Source organism: Oratosquilla oratoria, chromosome 1 (genome assembly GCF_046742065.1).
Source record: "Oratosquilla oratoria isolate Oo_2021 chromosome 1, ASM4674206v1, whole genome shotgun sequence".
Taxonomy (NCBI): Eukaryota; Metazoa; Arthropoda; class Malacostraca; order Stomatopoda; family Squillidae; genus Oratosquilla; species Oratosquilla oratoria.
The window spans coordinates 69,557,181-69,570,058 of record NC_134777.1 but is presented as its reverse complement, the minus strand read 5'-3'; the positions used below and the strand labels follow the sequence as shown (position 1 = coordinate 69,570,058).

Below are 12,878 nucleotides of genomic sequence, written 5' to 3'. Positions count from 1 at the left end.
CCACTACATTGACATTTCTTCCTAAACTTTCTATGCACTCATTCAAATTTATCCAAAAAGCCCCCATTTCCTCTAAATTTCTCTCTACATCCCAAAATAAGTTGCCATTAACCAATTGAGGACCCTGGTGATGCAGGATTGTTGAATTATGATCAGAGAACTTGCAGATGATGTTGGCATCACCATTATGAAGGAGGATTTGGGATTCAGAATGTCAGCAAAGTTTGTACCAAATCTGCTAACAAATGAACATAAGCAACTCCGTTTGGAGATTGCACAGGACATGCTGAAGACTATGAACAGCAATCCCAGCTTCCTCAACACAATGATCACTGGTGATGAATTCTGGGTATATGGGTACAACCCAGAAACCAAGTTGCAGTCATCACAATGGAGGCATCCAGCATCTCCGAGGCCAAAAATATAAAAAAACCAATGTCAAAGTCATGCTATCTTCTTTGACTCCAATGGCTTGGTTCATTACAATTATACCCCACACAGCAAAACCATCACCAAGGAACATTATCAAGAGGTTCCAGGTTGCCTTTCTGATGGTATGTGATGCAAACAGCTGGACCTGTGCGGAGCAGGCAATTGGAAGCTCCATTATGATAATGCACCTACCCATTCATCACATTGATACAGAGTTTCCTGGCCAAACACAACACATCTGTGCTTTGTCTTTGTCAGGCTCCCTACTCTCCCAACATGGCCCCATGTGATTTCTGGTTTTCCCCTAGCTGAAAATTCTGTCTTGCTACATTACTTCTGACCCAGGGCAGTGGGCGAGATGCAGGGATGACCCGTCATCTAGGAGCAGCCAAGATAAGAAGAAGGGAGGGGGGGTGAATGGGAGTGGAGTATGTGGGGATGGAATGGGTGGGAGTGGATTTTATGCCTTTGTTTTTGGCTACTTCCCTTGTAAGGGGAAAAAGCCGTTGGTATATGTATGAAAATGCCCCTGAAAGGAACCTGATTTCAGTCCAGAGAAGAAATCATGTGGAATGCAATGGGCCAGGCATGAGCCATCCCGAAAGAGCTGTTACAGTGCTGCTTTTCACAGTGACAGGACCATTATGAGAAGTGTGGCTGCACAAGGTACTTCAAAGGAAATTAAGGTAAATTTGTTGTATCTGGATACGAGTGTTTTCTACGAACAAAGGTTGGATACTTTTTGAACAGACATTACATTAAGGTGGTGAGCAGTGACCAGAAAAGTTTCACATGGTTCAATTACTAGCACCTGTAATCCCTCCCCACCCTTAAATCTATGTGGGGATGAGATAGGTAGGAATATGGGAATGGAATTATGCCTTTTGACTTTGGCTACCTCCCTGGTAAGGAGGAAAGAGCCCTTTGGCATATGTATGTTAATGACATGTTGAAAGGTACAACAGATTATGTTAACATATTTGCAGATAATGCAAGTATCACAAGAAGAGCAAAGAACAATGAAGACAGTCAGCCATCTCCAAATATGAATGACACTACCTTTGCTTGGAGTGATAAATGTATAATGAATTACAAAAGACACTGGAAATGAGCAATAGCTCAAAACGACCAGCTGTGATTGGTGGTACACCTAGTCTTTTAACCCAACACTCACCAACTGCCACCCATGAGGATCTTTGGGCCCAGGACATAATCCAACTTCAGGAATTGGTGACATTTCATATCCTGAGGGGCCAATTCCCAAAATGGATTTATGGTTGGCGATTGTTAGATTAAATTAATTTTCAAACTCTTTAGCACTGAATGGCTGTAATTTTTGAGTTTCCTCTTTCTGAGGCATTATATTTGACTAGAAACTCCTCTCCACAAACAATGAAGCATATATATATATTTTTTTAACTCTTACATTGCCATAATGGATCAATCTACCCTCCAATAATGTAAGAATACATCACAATATCCAAGATTGCTAGTATCTCTACCTTTCTACATACTTAAGCACTTGTGTCTAACCTCAACTTTTGTTATTGCTCAAAAAACTAAAACACAGTACTTATAAGACTCAAAACATCAACAACTACTCACCATTTTGTCTGCTTCAGTCTGAACTCTAGAGTCTTGATGACTGACAGCAGGAGTGTGAGGCACTTTAAGGGAATCTTTCTTGCTTCCTGGGCTACGCACAGGATCACTGTTTTTCCTACGGGAGGACCCATGAACAGGAGCTCCAGCTACTTCTCCGACTTCTTGCTTAGGGGGTATAGGTTGTTGACTAGATGAAACTTTGGATGCATTAAGGTTGAAGAAAGTCCTTGCAAGGTTTAATGGCTGCATATTTTGTGAAGCTGATTTGCTACAATCCTCAGGTTGTTCCTCCAAACGGGACCTAAGCTTTGACTCGGGTGTCCCACTGCGGGACTTGTCCCAAACTAATGGGATTGGGTCTTCTTGCGGTTCTGATTCACATTCCTCCGAATCGCTCCCAGTCGGATATGACTGCGATGTCTCCATGAGCTGAGCAAAACAAGAATCTGATGATGTGTCTTTAGTGGCTTTGCCTGCACTGTTCCGAGACTTTGCATGGCCATAGCTATTGGCAGATGACAACAAATTTGAATAGACATTGTCATGTTTCTTTTCCTCTGTAGCAGTGCTGATGACCTTAGCTGCCTTGGAGGGACGGGGAAGTGGGTTCTGAGTGATTGGTGCAGAAGCTGCAGCAAGAGGAGAGGCTGTTCTCTTCTCGCCCCTTGGTTGATGGTCATGATGGGAGACATCACCCAATCCTTTAATGCGTAAACTCTCAGCAATCTTTATAAGTCCTGTTAGCTCACTGTTGGCAACACTAACCTACAAAGTAAGAGGAACACAATCAATTACCAATCCTCAAAATATGTACATAAAAATAAACAAAATATATAGTTTCATAGTATAGCTCTCAATATAATAAAGTAATGAATCAGGAAGATTTGTTTTATTTATCCTACAAAGGGAAGGGAATAGAACTCCCCTCAACAGTCCCATCTCTATAACTACACCAAGACAAACAACCTACATAATACAAGAACTCCCTATACAAACCCCTACCCTCTCACCTATGTCAATAAAACCCCTAACTGAACCCCTCACCCTCTCCCATTCTGACGTGCAAGAACCTACCATTCCTGATCCCATCCAGTCTACCAAAAACCTATCCATACACCTACAACCCTTCAACCTTAAGAAAATATCCAGCTATCCTGAGGAAACCATAGAAGTCATAATGGGGAACATGGGTCAACCTCCTACTTCAAAAGCAACAATAAACCATTCCCTCTCCAAACAAATGAAGTAAATCTCCCCCATCTGCAGCACTCACAGCCTCAATACTATAGGTACAAGCTCAAATCTATCCTACCCCAATATCAAACCCTATGTAAGCCTCCCTTAAATCTAATTGGAACGAGTGAGTACATTTTTAGTTCAGACCACCCCTACCCATACATCCCTCCTCCCAAAGGTGATACTGAGTGCACACACACACACATATACCAAGGGCTTTTTCCCCCTTACATGGGAGGTAGCCCAAGTCAAAAGGCATAATTTCACTCCCACCCATTTTGTCACATACACCAATTGGAGTGACCTAAAAGTTTTTCACATGCCTCCAAGAATGCACAACCTAAAACAACCACCATATTGCATCACAACTAACAGTAGGGCACTCCATTATGCAATAAAACCTCACATGCCTCCAAGAATGCACAACCTAAAACAACCACCATATTGCATCACAACCAACAGTAGGGCACTCCATTATGCAATAAAACCTGACTTCATCTATTTACAAGAAACACAACTATGTACGGACAACACACATACCTATACCAACATATTTTCTCCCTTACAAGGGAGGTAGAAAGAAAGAAAGAAAAAAGAGACTCCCATTCACCCCCCTCCCTCCATCTTATTTTGGCCCCTCCTGGATGGGTCATCCCTGCATCTTGCCCATTGCCATGGGTCAGAAGCAATGTAGCAAGACAAAGCACATCTACAGTAAGGCTGCTTCACACACAACACATACCTATTTCCCTTTCCCTTAAAACATCACTCATACTACTAGAATGTCCAATTTACCCAATGCTCCACAACAACCATCTACTCTATCATCTACACTTTCAAACATTAATAATACTACACCAAATCCTCTCATGTTCCATGTTTCTGCACCATACAGTTCTGTTGGCATAATCACTCATTCATACAATTACCTCTTAGCATCCATTCCCAAATATCCATTTTTTATTACATTTCTTAATCCACCCACCAAAGCATTTACTTGCTTCTCACAAACTTAATTCTACCTTTCTTGCCACATTCGCACACAAGTATCTAAAGCTATCCACTTTCTCCAGCCTCTCTCCCATAATACTCACTTCCAATTTGCTGCCATCCTCTCCCCTTGTACATCTCATCACTTTACTTTTACCCACACTCACCTTCAACTTCCACCTTCTGCACACCTTCCCAAACTCTGTCACTAACTTCCTTAATCCCTCCTCTGGTCCTGCTACAAGCATAGCGTCACCAGCAAACAAAAACTGGTTTATCACCCATTTTTTTCCATTTTCTTTAACCATCTCCATGACCTGTCATCCAGGAGGAGCCAAGAAAAGAGGGAGGGAGGGAGGGAGGGAGGGAGGGAGGGAGGGGTGGTGAGTGGGAGTGGAATTATGCCTTTTGACTTTGGCTAACTCCCTTGTAAGGGGGGGGGGGAACACTTGGTATATGTATGAATGTATGTGCACCAAATCCTGTGTAATAAAACACCAGTAATTTTTTCATCTCTTAAGACTTAAACATGGAATATTAGATTATGTGTGACAGCAGCATGAGATTGTCCTAAAGGATAGAAGTAACAGTGTCCATAATACCACCAACCTTTCCACCCCTGCTCTCTATCTTGTGTCTACATTTCCCATTCTATCTACCCTCATAACCCCCCCAATACTTCTTAAATACTCCTCTTTAATCAAACTTAAGTTCTTCCTTTCTGCCTCTTTCAAATTCCATGCCTGTTTCATAGTGCTATGAGCATAATCAAGCCATCATACAGTCTTCTATTTTAGTTCATCCCCAGATATCTATTTCTCATGCCACTTTTCAACCTACCCCCATCAGACATTTACCTACTTTCCTTATTTTATCATTCATTTCCACCTTCACTCCCTGTTACAATGAACCCATTACTTAGGCTCTCCACTTTCTCCAGCTTCTCACCTTTTAAACTCACCTCTAGCATACAGCCACCCATACCCATTGTGCATCTTACATTGTACACCTTACTTTTGCCCACATTTATTTTCAGTTTTCTTCTCACACATACCCTCCTAAACTCTACCACCAAATCCTTCAGTCTCTATAATATCCAGTATTCATTCTATCATTAAATGACTAGATATTAACTTCTCTTCAAAACCACTGGCTTAACATGTAACTACGTTTGATGAAATGCCACATGAAGATGAAGCCTTTCTTACTGGTTTAATGTTTTGCACTTAATAAATCCCTAATGAGCAAAACATTGCACTAAAAATAAAGTCTTCATCTACATGGAATTTCTTGACATACAAATCAGCATTTACCAATTTTATACAAAATGTAAATACTGAGGAACTGCCATTACACTTTACTACCATTTGTACGCTATTTGTGCCCAGTCAAATGTCCAGAATCTTACCTCTCCTCTATAGATGAATTCTAGAAGCGCTTCTAACTCTGCCTGCTTGACATCTCTCAGGTACACGAGCGGGTGCTGGGTTGGGAGGCGTGAAAAAAGCTGATGGAAATATGGCGAACATGCAGACAGGACAAGCCTGTGGGCAGGATAACTCCCACCATCACAGAGAAGTGTCACATCCACTAATTGCTCCTGTAACAATAACCGCATAATTACAGAAGATATTTTCTTTTTAAATAAGAAACTCACATCTAATGATATGCAAAATAAGAGCCTGTGATCTTTACATACAAAACAAAAGGCCTTTTCTTCCTCAAATGGGGTGGCTGAGTCTAAGCATGTGTACGCACACACACACACACTACACCCCTCCAACACTTATCCACCACCACTCTAATGTTAGCACCTTATGAATACTGAGAACATAAAAAATATGCTGAGCATCCTGCAAAATTTTCATATGTAGATACATACATATACCAAGGGCTTTTAGAGGTGGGATTAAGGAAATCAGAAGGTGTATGAAAGAAGGAAGTTGAAGATAAATGTGGGTAAAAGTAAGGTGATGAGATATACAAAGGGAGAGGATGGTAGCAAATTGGAATTTAATATTAAAGGAGAGAGACTGGAGGAAGTGGATAGCTTTAGATACTTGGATGTGAATGTGTCAGAAAAGGGAGAAATGGAGGTGGAGGTAGTATGTAGATTGAAAGAAGTAAATGCCTTGGTGAATTAAAAAGTGTAATGAGAAATAGACATTTGGGAATGGATGCTAAGAAGAGACTGTATGAAGGAGTGGTTGTGCCGATAGCACTGTATGGGGCAGAAACATGGAACACAAGAGAGGAAGAGTTTCAATGTGTTTGGGATAAAGTGCCTAAGAAGTATGGTAGGGATTTCTTGGCTGGATAGAGTGAGAAATGAGGTAGTGAGGAGGAGAGTGGGGGTGGAAAGGGAGTTGGGAGATAGGGTTGATGAAAGAGAATTGGGATGGTTTGGACACATGGAAAGAATGAGTATAGATATACATATATACTTATACCAAAGGCTTTTTCCCTCTTACACCGGGGGGGGGGGGTAGCCAAAAAGAAAAAGGCATAGAAATCACTCCCACCCATTTCATTTCCCATATATTCCACTCCCATCCACCCTCCTCCCTCCCTCCTATCTTGGCACCTCCTGGATGACTGGTCATCCCTTCATCCTGTCCACTGCCCTGGGTCAGAAGCAGTGTCGCAAGACACAGCACATCCACAGCAAGGCTGCTTCATAAATTCGGCGACCCCCCCTCTCCGTCCCTTTGGGCTGCATCAAATTTTTTCTCATACATACTTCCTCACCCCCCATTCCCCACCCACTCCCCCTCATGCATCACAGCCTCATCTATACCCTGTCTGGGGTATTGGCTGCATGTTATTGTGGCAAAGTAGCATGCAGTTGATACTTTAGGGTCTATATGGGGCACCCTTATGGACCAGAGCCACACATCATTTTGTCTGTGATAGAGGAAAACTCTGTACATAGAGAAATGATGACACTTTTATACTATGACTGTCCCTCCGTTATGCTGTCCCCCAACCCGTTGTTACTGTCCTGTACCATTTCTCTAAATATTAATTTCCTTTTTTTGCCTACCTACCCTGTGGTGGGGGAAAAGAATACTGTTACCAAGTATTTCCACTTCAGTCGTAAAAGGCAACAAAAAAGGGACAAGGGATGGGATTAGGAGTCCTACTACCTGTAGCCCCAAAAGGGAACATTCCTAAAAAAAGAAAGTAAATGAGTATAGAAAAATTAGTAAAAGAGGTGTGCAAAGCAGAAATGGAGGGAGTGAACATGTGGGGGTGACCAAGGATGATGATGGATGTGTAAAAGGGGTATTGGGAAAGTGGGGAATATCTGTTGAGGAAGAAAGGGTGTGGGTGTGGGATGGGGTGAGGGAGTATGTGTGAATGATATTTTGATGAAGCCCTAAGGGATTTCTCCTTGTCTTATCTTTTTCTGTCTGAGAGAGAGAGAGAGAGAGAGAGAGAGAGAGTGAGAGAGAAAGTGTGTGTGAGTGAGTGAGTGTATGAGTGTGAGTGTGTGTGTATTTACCTAGTTGTACCTAGTTGTATTGTACAGGAAGAGATATATGCTCATGGTGACCCATCTTTGTATCTCTCAGCATCAAGTTTTTTCTTAAAATCTTGAACTGTGTTTGCACACACTGTTTTATTATCTAATTTGTTCCAAGTATCTATCACTCTGTGTGGGATGCTGTACCTTTTCAGATCTCATCTGTAACTATCCTTTTTTAGTTTCTTTTCGTGTCCTCTTGTTTTATCATTATCCCATATTAACAAGTCATTCTTATCTAAGACTTCCATTCCTTTCATTATTCTATAGATAGTCAGCAAGTCTCTTCTTTCCCTTCTTTGTTCCAAAGTTGGTAATTCTAGTTTGGTCAGTCTTTGCTCATATGTCAGTTCGGAAAGAGTTGGTGCTCTTTGTATTCTTTCTTTGTGTGTGTGTGTGTGTGTGTGTGTGTGTGTGTGTGTGTGTGTGTGTGTGTGTGTGTGTGTTTATTTACCTAGTTGTATTATACAGGAAGGGAGCTATGCTCGTGGTGACCCGTCTTTGTATCTTTCAGCATCAAGTTCTTTCTTGAAATCTTGAATATTGTTTGCACACATTGTTTCTTTGTCTAATTTGTTCAAGGTATCTATCACTCTGTGTGGGAAGTTATTTTTTTTTCTTTCAGATCTCTTCTGTAATTATCTTTTTTTAGTTTCTTTTCATGTCCTCTTGTTTTTCCATTGTCCCATTTCAATAAATCATTCTTATCTAAGATTTCCATTCCCTTCATAATTCTATAGATAGTTAGTAGGTCTTCTCTTTCCCTTCTTTGTTCAAGAGTTGGTCATTCTAATTTGGACAGTCTTTGTTCATATGTCATTTTGGAAAGAGTTGGTGCCAGTTTTGTTGTTGCTCTTTGTATTCTCTCAATTTTTTTTATATTCTTTTTGGTACTGGGTAATGAGGAATAGACATTTGGGAACGGATGCTGAGAGGAGACTGTATGAAGGAGTGATTGTGCCAGCAGCACTGTATGGGGTGGAAACATGGAACATAAGAGAGGAAGAGAGAAGGAGTTTGAATGTGTATGAGATGAGGTGTCTGAGAAGTATGATGGGGGTTACTAGGCTAGATAGAGTGAGAAATGAGGTGAGGAGGAGAACAGGGGTGGAAAAGGAGCTGGGAGATAGGGTTGATGAAAGAATATTAGGATGGTTTGGACACATGGAAAGAATGAGTGAAGAAAGACTAGTAAAAGAGGTATGGAAGGCAGATGTGGAGGGAGTGAACATGAGGGGACGTCCTAGGATGAGGTGGATGGATGGGGTGAAGGGGGCTTTGGGGAAGAGGGGAATGTCTGTTGAGGAAGGACGGGAGAGGACAGAAGACAGGGGTGAATGGAGAATGGTTGTATATGGATGATGTTGTGATTGCATGAGGTGGAATTGGCGGGGGGTGAGGTAGTATGTGTGAGCAAAATTTGACGCATCCCGAAGGGATTTCTCCCCATCCTCTCCTTTATGCAATGGGGGGACGGAGAGGGGAGGGTCGCCGATTTAATGAAGCGGCCTTGCTGTGGATGTGCTGTGTCTTGCAACACTGCTTCTGACCCAGGGCAGTGGACAAGGTGCAGGGATGACGCATCATCCAGGAGGTGCTCAGATGGGAGGAAGGGTGGAGGGGTGTATTCAGGGATGGAATGGGTGGAAATGATTTTATGCCTTTCCCTTTTTGGCTACCTCCCTTGTAAGGGGGAAAAAGCCTTGATATATGTATGTATGTACTCTTACCCCACTTCACATCTGCTCTCCTCTTTGCCTCCTTTACCTTTTGCTTTACTTCTCTTTTCTTTTCTTTGTACCTCTCATATGACTCCCTCATCCTATTTTGTAACCAATCTGTGAAAGCTCGCTTCTTCTCTTCTACAACCTTCTTTGTTTCCTCATCCCACCATTCACTACCCTTCCTTCTATTTCCTCCTGTCCTTCTTGTTCCACACACCATCCTTGCACACTTTGTGACTCCCTCCTTGAACCATCCCCATTCCTCCTCCACACCTAGCTCTACTCTATCCTTCACTCCCTCCCACTCCTCCTTCAGCTTCTTCTTGTACTCCTTCTCCTTTTCCTTTTCATTTAAAGAGTTCACTCTAAGCACCTCCCTACCTTTTGTCCCTTTCCTCTTTCTCCATCTATCCTCCACTCTCAACTTACCTTCCACCAAAAAATGATCTGATATTTCCCCACCCTCTCCCCTTAGCACATGTACATCCTTAACTCTTCCTATCATAGTCCTATTTACCACTACATAATCCATCAATGCTCTATCTACCACCCTTCCATCCACCACCCTCTCCCATGTGTGCTTATGCTTGACTTTCTTCTGAAACACTGTATTTGCTATCATCAGCTCTCTTTCTAGACACATTTCCACCATCAACTCTCCACTACGATTCTTTCCTGGAACTCCACATTTCCCAACCACTCCATCAATTGGACCATTTCCTACCCTAGCATTAAGGTATCCCAGTACTATTACATTGACATTTCTCCCTAAATCCTCTATGCACTCATTTAAATCTATCCAAAAGGCCTCCCTTTCTTCTACACTCTTCTCACTGCCAGGCCCATATTCCCTGTGGTGGGGGAAAAGAATACTGCCACCAAGTATTTCCACTTGGATCGTAAGAGGCGAGAAGAAAGGGACGGGGTGTGGGACTAGGCATCCTTCTCCTTGTAGCCCCACAGGGGACATTCCTAAACAAAAAGTTGGTCTTATTAGTGTAGCTATTTTTTTTCTATAATTTCCTCATCCAAATAGACAAATGCAACTTTTATTGACCTCAATAAATCATAGGTTTCTCCAACTATTTTATTAATGAGTTTGTCTGGTTCATGTCTTTGCCGATCATCACTCCAAGGTCTTTTTCTGAGTTTACTTTTTTGACCTCTTCTTCACCAATTTTATAATCTCTCGATATTCTGTTTTTACTTTTTCCAAATTCCATTATACTACATTTCTTGATATTGAATTTCACTTCCCACTTTTGAGTACATTTCCAGATCTTGTCCAAGTCTTGTTGTAATGAGTTGCAATACTCCTCCGTTCTTACTTTCTTTAGTATTTTTGTGGCGTGTGTGTGTGTGTGTGTGTGTGTGTGTGTGTGTCTGTGTGTATGTGTGTGTGTGTCCTGATTAAATGAAATGGCCTTGCTGTGTCTTGCTACATTGCTTCTGACCCAGGGCAGTGGGCGAGATGCAGGGATGACCCATTATCCAGGAGCCAAGAAAAGAGGGAGGGAGTGGATTTATGCCTTTGACTTTGGGTACTTCCCTTGTAAAGGGGAAAAAGCTGTTGGTATACATGCATACAAGGGAGGTAGTCAAAGTCAAAAGGCATAAATCCACTCCCACCCATCTCATCCTCACACACTCCATTCCTATTTGCCACCCCTCCCTTCCTTTTTAATTGGCTCCTCCTGGATGACAGGTCATCCCTGCATCTCACCCATTGCCCTGGGTTAGAAGCAATGCAGCAAAAGACAAGATATCCACAGGAAGGCTGCTTAATTTAATTGGCAACCCCCTTCTCTGTCCCCTCATGCAGAAAAAGAGAAGATGGAAGAAATTCCTTAGGGCTGCATCCAAATATAACTCACATATAACCACTCCCTAACTCCCCATCCCCCACCTACTCCCTTCTATACATCACAGTATCATCTATATACAACCATTCTCCATTCACCCCTATCTTCTGTCTTCTCCCTTCCTTCCTCAACATACATCCCCCCCTCATTCTCAATGCCCCTTTTACCCTATCCATCCATCTCATCTTTGGTCACTCCCATACGTTCATTCCATCCACCTTTGCCTTCGATACTTCTTTTACTAATCTTTCTTCATTCATTCTTTCCATGTGTCCAAACCATTCCAATACTCTTTCATCAACCCTACCTCCCAACTCCTTTTCCACCCCTGCTCTCCTCCTCACCTCTTTATTTCTCACTCTATCCAGCTTAGTAACCCACCACACTTCTCTGACATTTCATTTTAAGCACATTTAAAATCTTCATCTCTTAGATTCCATACAGTGCTGTCAGCACAATCATCCCTTCGTACAATCTCCTCTTAGCTTTCATTCCCAAATGTCTATTTCTCATTACATTTTTTAATCCCTCCAAGGCATTTATTTGCTTCTCTCAATCTACATTCTACCTCGACATTCCACTCTTCCCTTTCCCGCCACATGCATCCCTAAGTATCTAAAGTTTTCCACTTCCTCCAGCCTATCTCCTTTATTACTCACTTCTAAAATATTCACACACATATATATATATATATATATATACACACAAAAAGGCCCTCTCCCCTTATAAAGGTGATCTGCCAAAACAAGCACCCACCCTTCACCCATCTATCATGCTTTTGTTGTCCCTTTGATCTTAGTGCCTTGTGGCTGAAGGGTCATCCATGTCCCCTGCCCACTGACAGGGTCAGAAGCGATGTGACAAGACACAGCCCCTGCAAGGCAGGGTCCCAAAACTAAATCTGATTTACTGCTTCATTACATGGTGATCCTCCCCCTCATCAATTTATCATCCACTCACACCTGTCTCTTACCCCCTCCTTTCCTCACTTAAGACATTCACCTTGTACCCAATGCTCCCTTCATCCTCATCCATCCATCTGTCCCATTCTCAGTCTTCCCCTAAAGCTCACTCTATTCACCTCTGCCTTCCACTCTTTGTTAATCTCTTTTCATTCTTTCCATATGCCCAAACCATACCAGTATTCTCAATCAACTCTATATGCTCAATTTTCTTAATTTTCTCAGCAGTCACAAATTGTACATAGGGTTTTCACAAATGTTACATTCTATATTAGCAACAATTCTACTCTCACAGCACACCCAATTCTTTTTTACGAGAAACATGACTTTCCACCATACTCTGGTTCTTAGATGGACATTCTCTGGTTGTATTCACTAAGTACATTCAGAAACAGGCCACCTCCCTTACTAGGAAGGAAAAGGCCATTTGATATATGTACAGAAATACAGTAACAGTAAATGTGGTAATAAAGGTTCAGCAGCAAAATCAACAGCAACACTTCTCACCAACTGGACAAAAGAACACAAATACATACCTCAT

General features: G+C 42.0%; 1 protein-coding gene across 6 annotated transcripts in view; it reads right to left on the bottom strand.

The window, feature by feature from the left end:
• Positions 1-12,878, bottom strand: part of LOC143035540 (uncharacterized) — a 64,488-nt gene that overhangs the window by 42,656 nt on the left and 8,954 nt on the right. For all 6 annotated transcript variants that reach the window (XM_076202573.1, XM_076202517.1, XM_076202660.1 and 3 more), the window contains 2 exons: positions 5,672-5,863; positions 2,038-2,802 (listed from right to left, as the gene is read on the bottom strand). In XM_076202573.1, the coding sequence (XP_076058688.1) occupies positions 2,038-2,802; positions 5,672-5,863 (957 nt within the window). The remainder of the gene's footprint in view (positions 1-2,037; positions 2,803-5,671; positions 5,864-12,878) is intronic.